Source organism: Lingula anatina, chromosome 1 (genome assembly GCF_051362555.1).
Source record: "Lingula anatina isolate TDL-2025a chromosome 1, LinAna3.0, whole genome shotgun sequence".
Taxonomy (NCBI): Eukaryota; Metazoa; Brachiopoda; class Lingulata; order Lingulida; family Lingulidae; genus Lingula; species Lingula anatina.
In genome coordinates, this window is record NC_141767.1 from 18,073,184 (window position 1) to 18,088,325 (window position 15,142).

A 15,142-nucleotide genomic window follows, 5' to 3' on the forward strand; every position below is an offset into this window, starting at 1 on the left:
CTTAGATTTTTTTTCCAAATTAAAATTGTCCTCTGAGAACTGGTCAGAAGAAATTTATTGAGATTTAATGCTGATTGAAAGCACTTTGTAAATAACATCTTAGAAATATTAGATTTGAGAGGTACTGTTTATCTCTTAAGGGTGCCAGTGATAATAATGTGGGAACTGTGTTGAATGTGAAAATTACTAAACTATTAACATATATGTGTAGGTGAGAGGTCACCTAGCTAAAATGGGCTTCCGTTCCTACCAAGAAGCCGTGGGTCGATCTGACTTCCTGAGAATGACTGCCAATCCAGTAAACGCCAAAGCCAAACTGCTAGATTTAGGGCCCATCTTGCACAGTGCTGCTGAGATGAAGCCTGGTGTCAATATTGTAGGGGGCAGTGTTGCTCAGGACTTCAAACTGGCAAACAGACTGGTATGTGTATAACTTCACACTTTTTATGTATAAATTGATGTGAGAAATTAAAATACATTACAGTTTGTATAAGATGTTAATTGAATGTTAACCTGGTGGCTTTTGTCTTGTGATTTAAATGAAATAGGTTTATCATTCAATTTGAGTTCATTTTAATTCTCTGTGTATTCAGGATAACCAGCTGATTAAGGCAGCTATGGATGTGCTGGAGGGAAAGAGCTCCCAGTGTAACATTGACATGACGGTCTGCAATGAGGACAGAACTTTTGGAGCTACTCTCAGCTACGAGGTGTCAAAGTAAGGTTTTTTCCCTTTTAATATCAAAAATGACTAAAAGTTAAAAATTACAAATAGTAAAAAAAAAAAAAAAAAAAATGAGAGAGAGAGAGAAGCTTTTGCTTTCTTACAATTTCCATTCATGAATCTTGGTGGTGACAAGTAGTATTTATGAATTAATATACAAAAAGGTTACATTATTCTAATGACAGTTCGTGAGAAATTTGCAAATATGATGTATTGAAAAATATGAAATCTGATTCTTGAGCATTGAAATACATTTTATAGGAGATTTGTCGAGGCTGGTCTGCCTGATGGAAGTATTAACATCAATCTCAAAGGATCTGGAGGCCAAAGTTTCTGTGCTTTCCTAGCCAAGGGGATCCATGTGACACTTGAGGGAGATTCCAATGATTATGTGGGCAAGGTGAACTGATACAGCAAATAAAGTCACAGCAGCACTTTGATTATCACATGAAACACCACATTTTAACACTTTTTTCAAGTATTAAGACACTTTACTCTAAAAAATTCATTTCTGATCTTCAAGAATGTTTTCAATTTTGCTGTTGTTCTGAAATTGCTTCCAACATTATTTCTTGCTTTAAAATTTGAACTGCCCAAGGTGGTTTTGATTCAAAATGATTCTTTTATTATACTGATGATTTTTCAGTAATACCTTCTTTTTTTTAGGGATTGTCTGGAGGAGAAGTTGTCATCTACCCACCCAAGGACATGCCTCCTGGTTTCAAGTCCATTAAGAATATCATAGTGGGCAATGTGTGTCTGTATGGAGCCACCTCTGGCAAGGCTTTGTTCCGAGGCCAGGCTGCTGAGAGGTTCTGTGTCAGGAACTCTGGTGCTACTGCTGTTGTGGAGGTATGGCAGTGTGTCAGATGCAACAGAAAAGTGTATACTTAGAATTTAGAATGAATGGAGACAAATGACTGGTCCAGAATATTTTTTTAAACAAGCAATAGCTCTTAGTGCTGAGTTTCTGTAGTTAAATGAATGCTTCGAAGCACTGTCTCAGTTAAATTATGTACCTTGCCTTTATTGACATTGTGAAAGTATAGAGGATGATAATATTCAAAAATCAGTCAGATTCTCCAAACACTGTATTCCAATAATTAAAAAAAAATTTTAAAGGATTATTAGACTAGAACGTCTGTTATCATCATTTCTAGGGTTGTGGTGACCATGGCTGTGAGTACATGACTGGTGGCCGTGTGATCATCCTTGGCCTGACTGGACGCAACTTTGCTGCTGGCATGTCTGGGGGGTTTGCCTATGTCTTGGACAGGTAGGTGCAACTAACACTCTAGAGCAGCACAGTGCTACACCTGAAAGTACCAGAAGATCTGCTTGCTTTTAGATAATTTGAAGCAATTTTGAAGAATTAGTATTTGTATGGCGACACCTTGAATGTTGGATATTATCGAGTTTGATGCTAAAAAGGCTGTTCAGTCTACATCCATATTTAACGAAAGTCAGTAACTTTTCAGAGAGAAAGTCTTTCATGGCAAGTGTAACATGGAGACCATTGATCTGGAGTCTCTTGGAGACGAGGATGTGCCGTTTGTGAAGGGTTTGCTGGAAGAATTCCACACCAAGACAGGGTCAGAGATTGCTAAGGATGTTCTTGACAATTGGGAACAGGCCATGGATGATTTTGTCAAGGTGTGGTTTCGTATAGAAAATGGGATGCTAATTATAGATCACTTTAATTACTCAATTTTTCACAGTTTTTTCTTAAACATGACCATGGATACATATAGGTGGTTCAGATCATGAATTTTTAGGTTGTCTTGCCTGAAAGTGTGTAAATCAAGACAGGTTATATAAAACAGTAATGACTTTTTATTTCAATAAACTATACACTTGTGTCCCTTTCCAAAACCTAGGTGTTCCCTAAAGAGTATCGCAGAGCATTACTGGACATTGCTAAGGAGAAAGCCCAGGCCAAAGAAGACTTGGAGTTTATGGAGAAAATGAGGGCAGAGAGAATTGAGAATGACTATAAAGAAGACATAGTCAATGTTAGCGATGTTGCTAATAAAACTATGAAAAAAAAGAGGGAGCTAATGGTCAGAGTAAGGGGACATTTAGAATAGAAGATCCTAGTATCAACTGGTCCAAGGCTTGAATACGGCAGACCCTACATGATAGGAAGACCACTTAATCCTGTAATGGTCTCTCCGCCTCTCACACTCCTCCCCACGCATCTGGTCGAATGAAGTAGAGATTAAATTTCTGTGCCCCTGCAGGAACCCTGCGTGGGAAGGTGTGTGAGAGGCGGAGAGACCATTACAGGATTAAGTGGTCTTCCTTTCATTTAAGCCATGGACCAGTTAGCACTGGGATCTTCTTATTTTGAACGGCCCCTCATTCTGAATGCCCCTGAGTGATCATAATACTTCTTCTGTAATAAAGGGGAAAAGTATGTCAAGTATGTTACTGTTGCTGGCAGATATAAAAAAGTATTACATTAATAGTCAGTGTGACCCCAGTAACTTGACTACTTTGTTGCTCGATTTTATTTACATTAAGTTGTTTTCCAGTCTAAAAGTTTGGAGAGACTGTTGGAGGTCCACCATGAAAAGACAGTGAAGGACATTGAAGAGATTGTGGCAGACACAACTGCTGAGAAGAAATTAGAAAAGGCTCTTGACAAGACCAGGTATTGTTTTATTTGCTTTTTTCTACTTCCCAGTTTACTTCAGTAATGGATAAAGATATTGTATTTTTTTCACAAGTTGGAGGATTATGCTTGTTTTTGCAAATTGAGGTGTTTCAGTTTAGTTCACATAGGTTAAGTAATTCTTATAATTTTAATAATTATAATAATCTTTTTCTTTTAAAAATATTTCAAGACAGCATTAATAAATGAAAATATGTATGTTTCTAGAGGGTTTGTGAAGTATAAGCGTGCCACTTACCAGTACCGACAACCTGCAGAAAGAATGAAGGATTGGAATGAGATCTACAATCACAAACAAGTGCAGAATGGACTCAAAGAGCAGGCTGCAAGGTCAGTCTAAATATACCTCAATGTCACTGTGGGTGCTTTCATGTGTGTGAGCATAAATGCATGTGTGTGTGTTTAAGGAAGAGTGAAATTATGTTGAGCTTAATCTGTAAGTATAGATCAATAAATACGATGTTTTCTGAACATGTTAATTTCATATTCTTTAACATCTTTTATCAGTTATATTGCCCTCTCTGTATCATGATACATTGTTATGACTCTAATTCTGTGCATGTTATATTTGCCAGGTGTATGGAGTGTGGTGTCCCATTCTGTCAATCGAGCAATGGCTGCCCACTAGGAAATATAATTCCAAAGTGGAATGATCTCGTCTTCAAGGTAAGGAGGCCATCTGAAATAAAACTGTTGAAAGGACTATCAGTCTAAAAGATTGCAAAAAGTGTTTTATAATTCTTTCCATTCTTTTGTTGGAAATATTCTTTCAAATGTTATTAATCTTTTTTTATTTTAATGCTTAAATTTTGATTCCTTTAGGGTTTCTGGAAAGAAGCACTGGACCAGTTGCTCCAAACCAACAACTTCCCAGAGTTCACTGGTAGATGCTGCCCAGCACCTTGTGAGGTAGACATGGCAACCTGTTAACAGATCTGAAAGTGAAATTAAATTTGGACTTTTGGAAAGGAAAAAAATTGGAATTTTTCTGTTGATATAAGAAGACATTCTTTATTAAATGTACCATATTTTATGTAGGGTTAAACAGCAAGTTTCCTCTATTACCATCAATCAGTATACCTTAATTTTTAATTGATTTGCAATAAGCCCAATATAGTTGGAGTAATTGACATATCTTCCTTTAATACAATATGTACAATTTTATACTTAACTCTACTGCACCTGTAATAAGTACCATTTATATAAGCAATGCTATCTTCTCAGGGTGCATGTGTTTTGGGCATTAATTCCCCTGCAGTCACCATTAAGAACATAGAGTGTGCCATCATAGACCATGCCTTTGATCAGGGCTGGATGGTTGCCCACCCACCATCTGAGAGGACAGGAAAGACTGTAGCTGTTGTGGGAAGTGGACCATCTGGACTTGCCTGTGCTCACCAGTTGAATAAGGTATATATGTAGTCCCACTCAGAAACCACAAGACCATAGCACATGCATAACCAAGTCCTTTATTTTCAAGAATCGTTTTGTGTATAGGCATATGTTGCTTGACTCATTGGTTATTGATTGTTACTGATATGAAGAAAAATATTATATGTTTTGTGTATGTCTCTCCTAGGCTGGCCATACAGTGACTGTTTACGAGAGAAATGACAGAGTTGGAGGGCTGCTACAATATGGTATACCTACCATGAAACTAGGCAAAGATGTGAGTTCATTTATAATTGATTTCTCAAGAAAAAATTTGAAAAATTCATTCATATTCTGACAGAAAATCAAGTAGTTCTGATCTGAAATTTGTGCCTGAAATGAATAGGCTTATATTGTTTTAACCCAGGTTGTTCAACGCCGCGTGGAACTGTTGAAAGGGGAAGGCATTACATTCAAGACCAATGTTGAGATAGGAAAGACACTATCTGCTCAGCAATTAGTGGATGGCCATGATGCAACTGTGCTGTGCTGTGGAGCCACCTGGCCCAGGGACCTGCCTATACCAGGTCAGAGTCTAGATAATATACTTATATTTTATAAGAAATGACTGAGTGGCATGTATTAGATACACCACAAGTCAGCAAGATATATATGTTGAATGCTTATATTTAGTAAATAGGTGGATGTCACAAACACTTTGCTAATGCACAAGGTGCAATGAATTTGTACCTTGGTGGATGCCAAGAACTAATTTAAAGATAAACTCCTTGCATGCCTCTCTATTTGTTTGTGAAATACACTGCATCTTGATCTTTTTTCAAAACACCCATCTGGCTATAACTATTAATACAGTGGCTCTCAGTTTGCTGCTGCGATTATGATTGAATAATTGTAGAGGTGTACCCATTAGATTAGTGGTAATTAATCTTCTTCAGGTCGTCAGTTGGATGGCATACACTTTGCAATGAGCTTCCTGGAGACTTGGCAGAAGAAACAGATGGGGAACAACCTGGATTACCTCAAGTACTATGCCAAAGACCGAGACGTGCTGGTGATTGGAGGTGGAGACACTGGATGTGACTGCATTGCTACTTCCCTCAGACAGGTGGGTGTGATGTGACAATGTGTTAGTTGTGATAGTATGGGTGAGACAGGTGCATTGGTGATGTGATACATAATGACATTTTTGTAATCTCTCTGGAATAGGTGCATTCTTTGTGTTGTTTTGTCTTGTATGTAGGTGGCATTAGTTGACAAAATTGATGCTTCTATCTGTTTGATTGATGAAGTGTGGTAGATGTAATAATTTGTTTTTCACAGTGTTGTGGGGATTAGCTTACACATTGCTTTTTTAATAAGTCCAATTTGAGTTGTGAAAATAAAATTTTTTTTTTCAAAATTAAAGATTTTGCACAGAGTTGGTCTTTTTTCATATTTTGTATTTTGACTTCAAACTTCAGACATGAGCTTTATCCAAAAAACGTGGAATTACACATTTTTTAATTCAATTCTGATGGTTCCTGAGATTCGTCAAGATCTGCAATAAAATCTGTTCAGAGGTTTTTTTAACCTAGGCTCATGTCTGAAACTTGTGTAAGTAAAACTGTTGAGAATCAACATAAATGGTGCTAAAAAAATAGAATAACAAAAACAAACTGCTTCAAGTTGAACTTTGTACCCCCAGGGGGCCAAGTCTATCACCACCTTTGAGATTCTCCCTCGCCCACCACCCGACCGCAGCTCCGACAACCCCTGGCCAACATGGCCACGGATCTTTAGGGTTGACTATGGCCATGACGAATGCAAGGTCAAGTTTGGAAATGATCCACGCATCTTCTGTGTTATGAGCAAGGTGAGTTTTTTCATTCATGTGATAAAAAATTTACATGCTGTAGTCAGTTGTTTATTTATTTATTTATTTATTTATTTATTTATTTATTTATATCTTCTGCATAAATATAGTAAAATGTTTTAAGGTATACATAATTGTCAATAATTAATACAAAGAAGAAAATGTACACATTTGAATGTTGAACATTTCTTAATGGTTATATATACTATTTGTCTATATTTATACATGTATGTATCATTTTTAGGAATTCCTTGGTGATGAAAATGGTCGTGTGTCTGGCATAAAGACTGTTCAGGTTGACTGGAAGAAAGATGAAAACGGAAGATGGAATTTAGTAGAAATTCCAAGTAAGAAAATTTATTGGTTATTTGTTGGGATTACAATTAATCTTCAGTTTATGGTGATCAAAGTGATGGAGGTCTTGTTTTTGCTATAAGGAACATATTGCATTTGAATTTGAAAGCTTGTTTTATATTTTTGTGTAAATTTAAAATAGATTTCATCAAGCACTGGTACATTATTTTTATAATACTACTTTCCAGACTCTGAGAAGGTCTACAAGGCAGACTTAATCCTTCTTGCCATGGGATTCCTAGGACCAGAGAAAACCATCATAGATGAGCTGTCCTTGAACCAAGACCCTCGCTCCAATATTGAAACTCCCTCTGGCAAATACAGAACTAGTGTGAAGAAGGTCTTTGCAGCTGGAGGTAGGATATTTGTTATTAAGGTCTTTCATTGCATGATAAAAATTGGAAATGATGTGTTCTAAAAACACCAGCTTTCTTTTTGCTTACTAGATAATTAGATTAAACTTGTGCTCGAACGTTTAGAATATAAAATAGTTAGATATAAAAAATTAAGATATAAAATCCCTGCTACCAAGGGCTATTTATATAAATGTATTTGTCAGATTATTATCATTTTGTATGATATTGTATCATGATTTATGTTTTGTTTCAGATTGCCGACGTGGCCAATCATTGGTGGTCCATGCTATCAACGAAGGTCGCCAGGCAGCCCGTGAAGTTGACCTTGACCTGATGGCGAAGACCTCTCTGGCAGGACCTGGTGGGGTGGTGATAGCTAAAGGTGTCCCAACTATAGCCTAAACAATAAAAAAGATGTTACATATTATGGAAAAGTGTTACCTGCATGAGAATCTCCGCATGCACCATAAACAATCACAAAGTTCTGTTAATTTCCACATATGTGTGTTATGAGAAAGTTCTGTACTCATTCAGGATAAGTAAGCAAAGTTTAAGGATCATGGAAAATGCCATCATGCTGGTGACAGTGATTATTTGTTACTTACTTATGCCATAGTAACTAACAAGGTCATATTATATGCATAATTTTAACAATTTCCAACAGTGTTTAACAGTATTTGAGTTTATCCTCTTATTTCAAGGATATTTTTTCCAGAAATAGAAGGGTTTTATTTGTACATGTATTTTATTGAAGTTTTACTTAGTATTGAAATGTTATTATTTTTTGTAGAAAGATATATTCAGCATGCACATCAAAAATTTGGTTTAGCAGCTTAATTATGTATTGACCAGACATCACATGCACGCATGCATTGCAGACACATTGAAATACCTAACACAACTCCTCATTTTTTCAATAGGTATTAATCACACTTTGCTTTGGTGCTGGTTTCTTTGGTTTTGGTGCACATGTGATTTTCTTTCCTAAAAATGGATCTTGTATTTCAGCTTTTCTAGTTTAATCTAGATTCCAAGATTCGCATTTGTTAATGTTATGCTTGCCTGTTTTAGTTGTTAACTAAGGACATAGAATTCATTTTTGAAGGAATTTATTTTATCACTGAAGACACCTAAAGGACAATTTTGAAACAAAGTTTGAAAGAGAGTGACTCCATTTTGTTGAAGGATTGTTGAGAAAGGGGAACTTTGTGAGCTGATTTCCTTTCGGCTGTAAAGTGTTGTAAAGGCTGAATCAAATGCTGCTGTTCCAAAGAAGAACATTGTAATGTTACCATTTTTGGTATATGAGGTTCCTGCTTGTCCAGTTTTGATTTTATTACGTTCCATGAAACAATTAGAGTTTTTCCCAAACAACAACTTATTTGTGTGTTACTAACTGATGAAAAACAATTGCTGAGATTTTTAAAATTTATTGAATGATGGATTTTATTGTTGAATCGATTTAGATTGTCGTTATGGTAAAATGTCAACAATATTTAATATTGTAAACAAATAAATTGTCAATGTACATATTTGTTCGTTCATTTGTGCTTCTTTCAATTGTATAGTAAATTTCACAGTGTAATACTGTAAAAATTCTGAAGTGTGATAGAAATTCTATCACATCCAGCACACTGGCACACCTGATGCAATGCAGGGTCCAACTGTACATAATATGGAGATTGGAAGTTTACTTGGAAAGAGCCTTGGAAACAGCTACGGTTTTATTAACCTGGAAGTTGCACTGTTCACGTCGTCTGCTACGATGTGTAACTTCGGCTGTGTAACCTGGAAGGCGCTCTGTAAAGATCGTCATTTGTCAGGGACATGGTCATCACTGACACAGCGGGGGTATTGTGTGCAGGCGCAGGGCTGGGAACTGTAGGAGTAATTCCAGCATTTGTGCCTACCCTTGTAGAGTTACGGGACAAAAGATCGAATGTTAATTTGCGACGTCTACTCGGAATTCTAGGCTCCTTTGTCGAATAGACGGTGGGAGATCGTTCCACTTTCTGGAATGCTGGCGTTTCACTGCCAGAACGTCTCTGTTTCTTCTCTGTTTCGATCATGGACATTTGGGACATAGTATCAGTCGTTCTTTCTGTTTCTATCCCCTCTGCTTTGCTCTTGCTCCTTTTGTGCTTTTTCTGTCGTTTGCCAGATTCCTTTGGTTCTATTTCCCGAACTGGTGTCGTTGTAGGCAAGGTGAAACGTGTTGTAGGAGCCCGAACGTCATTTAGATCTGGTTCTTCCGTATCAAGGATTGACTTATGGTATTCTTTCAACTTTTTCTCTTGCTGCTTGACCCTAATCTGTTCTAGTTTCTCCTTCCTGACTTGGTTTTTCATGCCTCTTGAAAGCTCGCTAAAATTTGTTGAAAATAATTTCGTTATTGCTAGCACCCGCTCAATAAATCAATTTATATAACAGTAGCAATGCCATTAAAAAGAATACAGCGATGAACAATAACAATAAATAAATCTCTTGGTTTATTACAGAAGTCCGAGTCACAACCCGTCTCTTTTAAAAATGACTCCGAATACTGATGTTCGTAGATATCTACTTACGTGGCGTTGACACCTCCTTGCTTTGACTCCGACACCAGAGCTAAGACCTCCTCCAAGTCGCCTTTATACAGACCCATGTCAGCGTTCTGAAATAGTGTATTCGACACTATAGGCCCTAATTTTTTTCCTCGATTTTCGGATATTTTTCGATATTGAATTATGAACTTAATGGGAACTCCCGTCTACATCAGTAGACCTGTACATGACAGTCTGCGATGTATTAACGTATGTTTTGTATCTCTCTCAGAACTATTTACAGTTTTGAGCATCACAAAAACGAAAAGTTTGCTTACAGCGTGATTGTTCCCTTCTTCCAAATACGTGACTGCTTAACATGAGGCGCTACTAGTACATAGTAAATAGTTCATAGACTTCACAAACTAAGCTATTCCTTGGGGTTGAAAATAGAGGTCTTTAAAGTGTAAGTCAGTATGACATTTTAAAACTATATAGAGCAAATACTAGAAAATTGTGTACGTCGCAAAAAGGTACTTTTGCGCAAAACTCACACGACCGAATTTCAGAAAAGCTATCAACTGTTTCCTGATAGACGAAGCAACTTACTTTGAGTCTCTGTCTGAACGACTCTTTGTTCATGTTGTACATTTTCTCCTTGTCCATACTTCGGAATAGCTCCAAAGGTCGCAGGTTCATGGACTGCATATGTACAATCACCTTTCGCATTGGATCCACTGCGGCGTCTAAAATCGGAATAAAGCGCTGGGTATCAAACTTTTTAACGACCTAAAACTCAAAATTCAAAGCGCTTTCGAAAATAAATTTATTTCACAATAACATTAACTTACATTTCTGCGTAACATTGTTAAAATCGACAGAAGGCCTATTGCATCAGATACATCATTACGGTGACTTTACACGATTCAGTATATTGGTCTTTGGTGTTAGACTGCTGATTAACTGATTTTGATGGGTGTGGTGTAAGAGTGCTACTTTGTGTTCGTTGCAACAGATAGCTGTTTGTTTTTCCGAAATAGGCTATATCTCATCTTTCTTGAACGGCCAGTAGGCCTACAGGTAATAACAAGCTGCATGCAATGAATAGTTCTTATAAGTAAAAATAGTCCTGTAATTAACCAGACGTAGGATGTAAGTCCCACCGATCTTAAAATGGGCAAACCCATGCTAGGTCCTATTATGAACAAGTTGCTTTGTCTAACTTAGCCTAGAAGACGCTCTTGGGCCGTAGCATAGTCACGTGGTCAAACTGAAGTGCTGCCACGTGTTTTCAAATGCCACTGGAGTGTATTTTAGCCACTTTTCTGAAGAATGCTTTACGAGTCCTTACTCGGTTTCCGTCCTATAGCATCATGATTGGACACTGTTCCTCCGTGTGTGTATTTGAACTGCCTAGACTGCTGTATTGCACCAGCCATAAACTCGAATTCTCCCAAAACCGGAACGCCCTGAAAAAATGCCATAATTAGATGTCAGGGACTTTACTGTAATAATTTGATTGGTCCTAGCTCAAAACTGTGTATACCCTAGCCGCATAAAACATACATAAATCAGGGGTTTGGTGCGTAGATAATATTGAAAATAATAAACAAAACTTTATTTATCAATCTTTTTTTCTTTTTCTTTTTCAATATAAAGTTTACTTACGCTCATATCCAATTCCTTTATTGCGCTGCACGTGCAGCTAACGCTCTCTATAATGTTTTGGGCCCCGTTTGTTGTCAGTGGATTCATTCCAATCTGAAACGATGAGGGCGACATGCAAACCAATACATTTTTGTCGTGATGTCTAGAGAACGCTGCTATAAACGCTCCTAAAGATTTTACAGTATATTCGTTCTTGCACTTTTTATTTATTTATTTATTTATTTATCTTTACCAAAAGAAAATTTCATAAATTTTCTCAATTCGCATTTCAAATTGCCAGGTCAGAAGTAAAACATTGGAAGCATCGTAAGTTGTTCAAGCAAGTCTTTCTTTCGAACCTTGAGCACTTCGAGTGTTGAATTTCGCCGCAGACCGTTCGCAATGAATTCCGCTGCACGGTGTGAGATGCGATTGTTGCTGATATTTAGTTCCTTCAGCCAGCGGTTTCTCTTTAGGACTTGCCCTAAGGCAAGAGAACCTTCGTACCCGAGACCGTTCCATGATAAATCCAAGTAAACCAAAGTCTTATTTTTCTGCAATGGATTTGATGAATTACAAAATTATATATATATAAAACAAATTATATATATATAAAACAAAATAAAGTAAAATTAAATACAACTAAACACCGCGATCCTAATGTTTTTTATTTATTTATTTAAAAAGTTATTTATTGATATTTATTTTATTTATTTTTTGGTGGGGGGATTATAAAAGTCGATTTTCTCAGATTAAGCAAGTCTGAAAATAAGATGTGGCATTCAGAAATAAATATGTATGTTGGAAATAAAGTTTACTTTGTACGCACGTAATCCAAGACAAATACTTCAGGCCGAGCCAAATAAAAATCATTTAACTGTAAAAGATAAATCGAAATGCCTACTACATTAAGAAAAATTTTTAATGATTTTGCGATACATATACTATCTATAAATTAGTTCCACGAGAACATTCTAGATATAAGAGTGGTTCTGTTTCCCAGACCCGATACTTACTTGTAACGCTCTGCAAATAGACACTGCTCCTCTGCGGCGGATATGGTTCCAACTAAGATTGAGCCGCTCGATCGATCGATTCTCTCCTGATGATAAAATGGATCACATTAATATTAGAACGACATGAAAACCGATCAATAAATACAAAATGTACTTCTCAAAAGCACCACGTCAAACTATTGACTGTACGCCATAATCAAATGTAGTTGATATTACCGCTTGCTATCATCTGAATTCTTGGGTGGCCTTACCAAGAGCTTTCCCAATGTACTGTGCCCCCTTTTCCTGGAAGTGATTGTTACTGAGGTCCAGCTCGGTGATCTGGTCATTACCCTGCGTGACGTACAAACAATCCGTTTATTAGGCTCATTAATTACGATAGGTAAACACTGATTATTTGTATTAAGCTATACAAAATCGATATGTTGACTTTACTTGACAATATTGTTACCCGCGCATTGATTTCCTGTTACAACAACAGCAACCCGCCACATGGAGTTTATAATAAATCACTTCAAATTAGCTATAAGCGATGGGACTATGACATCCTTACCTCTATCCCTAGTGCGAAGTACTTGGCATCTTCTTCTGTAAAGTTGTTATCTGTAATAATGAAATTGATATAAGGCTTTGCGGTTTTTTATTAACCTCGATATTTTTTGACGTATATAATAATGAATTCGAAACTGATATAAGGCTTTGCGGGTTTTATTAGGCCCGATATTATTTGGCGTATATTTTTACACCCTCGTACATAAGTCAGAATTCATTCAGTTAACATAAAACCATTCCATTTACTTATTAAGAAACAATGTCTATTCTCTTTACTCGACTTTTTCGTAACCCCCCTCCCCCCCCCTCCCCCTCTGTCTCTTTCTCTCTCAACTGGCGATTGTCTTACCTGACAGATTCAGGTGTTTGATCTCCATATTCCGTTTCATCACCTCTGATAATGGGACAGAAGCACGGATGGTGGGGTGTGCAGCTCCCATGTTATTCTTGGCCAGATTCTGATGGCAGGCAGACAAAAAAATGAAGACATTATTGTTGCGTTGTCTTAAACATTAGATAGTGCTTCATTTGAAACATATGAAAAGCAATAAAACGGTAACATCGTTTAGATGGTAAGTTGGTAACTTTATAATTTTGGAATCCTCTCTAACAAGAACCGGTTTCTTAGGGAAATTACAATAGCGAAATCATAAATAAATGAAAAAAAAAATAGCACTCAACTGGTAGTACTACAACTCCATACTCACCACATGTGTGATAAACTGGTTGTAGACCAACACCTGGGACATTACTAACGCACCAGGTGCTTCAAGTTTGTTGCCTTCCAAATCTAAATGGACTATTGTGGTGTTTATCTAAAAAATGAGAACAATATGGCATATATATGTTTTAGGTTTCAATCTTTTACACTCTAAATTCTTATTAGAGGGGCTACTAAATGTCAATTTATATTGTAATAACATTCAAAAGACGCCATTATTTTATACTCTGCACTCTTAGTAGAGTAGCCACGACCAGTAAGTGCCACTATGTAATTTTTTTTAGTAATAATGGCCACGGGCTATATAACTTCTCCTTTACTTTCTAATCTTGCTGATTTAAATCAAGTAGTTGACACTGTCATGTTAACATACAGTTATCTTCTGTGTTAAACAGATTGAAAAAAAAAAAAAAGAAACGGGGACCTACATCGTTCTGTTTCGACAACCAGAAAAGTCGAATGAGCATTTTACTACATATTCTATGATGAATAAAATTTGCGATTTACCTCAAAATGTAAGAATCACTGAGATTCATAATGCAAAAAATAATACCTCTAGTGCTGCGGCGAGGGCTTCGGCGGCCTCAATTCCCATAGCTCGGTGTCGTAATTTCATTATATCTTTATTGAGGTACTTCAGTATTGCCGTCATGGGAATTAGCTGTCGCTTGCGACACTCAGAACGGTAGATGTTAGCGCCAATGCTATTCTCCTCTACCACCGGGGCCACGGCTATGAAAAATGGAAACAAAAATTAATTTTTTGAAATAGTGTGTGTGTGTGTGAGTGTGTGTGTGTGTGAAAGTCAGTTAGAGAGAAATAGAGAGAGGGGAAGAGAGAAAAAAGAGAGAAAAAGAGAGAAAAAATGTCTGATTAATATCAGAACTTAAGAATTTACTTTTTATTTCAAGATCGACATCCTCAAGATCCGTGTCATATTTGTCGCTGTCGTAGAAGGAGTTGGTCGCATTACGCTCTAGATGTGGGATGCTTTCCAAAGCAGGAGCCGCCATTTTGCACCTAAAATAAAGATAAAAATAAATTGAAAAAAGAAGGTAAATTCTATTAATACAATCTTACGGTATCCGTAAAAATTGTAAAAATAAATACGTTAACTCCTCTTTCTGAATCTTGCTACTTGAAGCATTTCTTCAAGAACGCAGACGGCGACAAAAACCTACACTTCGTTGCGTGAAACTCTTTTGTAAAAAGTCTTTAAGATAACGGATCTTTATATCAGATGTCACATGACAAGACAATATCTGATTTGCATGTTGTCTAAAAAGGATATAACTAATGAAATACTTAAAAGTTTTGTCCACATACCTCCGA

At 36.8% G+C, this 15,142-nt stretch overlaps 2 protein-coding genes across 4 annotated transcripts in view; one reads left to right on the plus strand and one right to left on the minus strand.

Annotated features, from left to right (window-relative positions):
• Nucleotides 1-8,882, plus strand: part of LOC106153998 (uncharacterized) — a 35,340-nt gene extending 26,458 nt beyond the window's left edge. For 2 of the 3 annotated variants that reach the window (XM_087002072.1, XM_087002073.1), the window contains exons 28-46: nt 212-421; nt 594-718; nt 986-1,124; nt 1,391-1,576; nt 1,885-2,000; nt 2,203-2,377; nt 2,602-2,790; nt 3,259-3,377; nt 3,606-3,728; nt 3,974-4,064; nt 4,221-4,307; nt 4,623-4,808; nt 4,978-5,067; nt 5,197-5,356; nt 5,726-5,895; nt 6,475-6,642; nt 6,887-6,989; nt 7,185-7,352; nt 7,606-8,882. In XM_087002072.1, coding sequence (XP_086858198.1) covers nt 212-421; nt 594-718; nt 986-1,124; nt 1,391-1,576; nt 1,885-2,000; nt 2,203-2,377; nt 2,602-2,790; nt 3,259-3,377; nt 3,606-3,728; nt 3,974-4,064; nt 4,221-4,307; nt 4,623-4,808; nt 4,978-5,067; nt 5,197-5,356; nt 5,726-5,895; nt 6,475-6,642; nt 6,887-6,989; nt 7,185-7,352; nt 7,606-7,754 — 2,754 coding nt within the window. In that variant the 3' untranslated portion in view covers nt 7,755-8,882. The remainder of the gene's footprint in view (nt 1-211; nt 422-593; nt 719-985; nt 1,125-1,390; nt 1,577-1,884; nt 2,001-2,202; nt 2,378-2,601; nt 2,791-3,258; nt 3,378-3,605; nt 3,729-3,973; nt 4,065-4,220; nt 4,308-4,622; nt 4,809-4,977; nt 5,068-5,196; nt 5,357-5,725; nt 5,896-6,474; nt 6,643-6,886; nt 6,990-7,184; nt 7,353-7,605) is intronic. The other variant, XM_087002075.1, reaches the window with a different exon arrangement.
• Nucleotides 8,394-15,027, minus strand: LOC106153999 (uncharacterized). The gene is made up of 14 exons (XM_013528192.2): nt 14,992-15,027; nt 14,709-14,830; nt 14,364-14,542; nt 13,797-13,904; nt 13,439-13,547; nt 13,091-13,140; nt 12,789-12,870; nt 12,538-12,623; nt 11,881-12,075; nt 11,543-11,635; nt 11,226-11,343; nt 10,484-10,620; nt 9,920-10,005; nt 8,394-9,716 (listed from the first exon to the last, which is right to left on the minus strand). Exons 2-14 carry the CDS (start codon nt 14,821-14,823, stop codon nt 9,113-9,115), a joined length of 1,962 nt encoding a protein of 653 aa, XP_013383646.2. The 5' UTR covers nt 14,824-14,830; nt 14,992-15,027; the 3' UTR covers nt 8,394-9,112.
• Nucleotides 15,028-15,142: the final 115 nt, after the last annotated feature.

Excerpts from the sequence above, each read along its gene's own strand:
- LOC106153999 (XM_013528192.2), bottom strand. The coding sequence starts at position 14,823 with ATGGCGGCTCCTGCTTTGGAAAGCATCCCACATCTAGAGCGTAATGCG. Across the intron at positions 12,076-12,537 it reads CTATTTGCAGAGCGTTACAA|AAAAATAAGACTTTGGTTTA; the intron begins GTAAGTATCGGG and ends AATCCATTGCAG. Across the intron at positions 11,344-11,542 it reads TAAAGGAATTGGATATGAGC|GGCGTTCCGGTTTTGGGAGA; the intron begins GTAAGTAAACTT and ends GCATTTTTTCAG.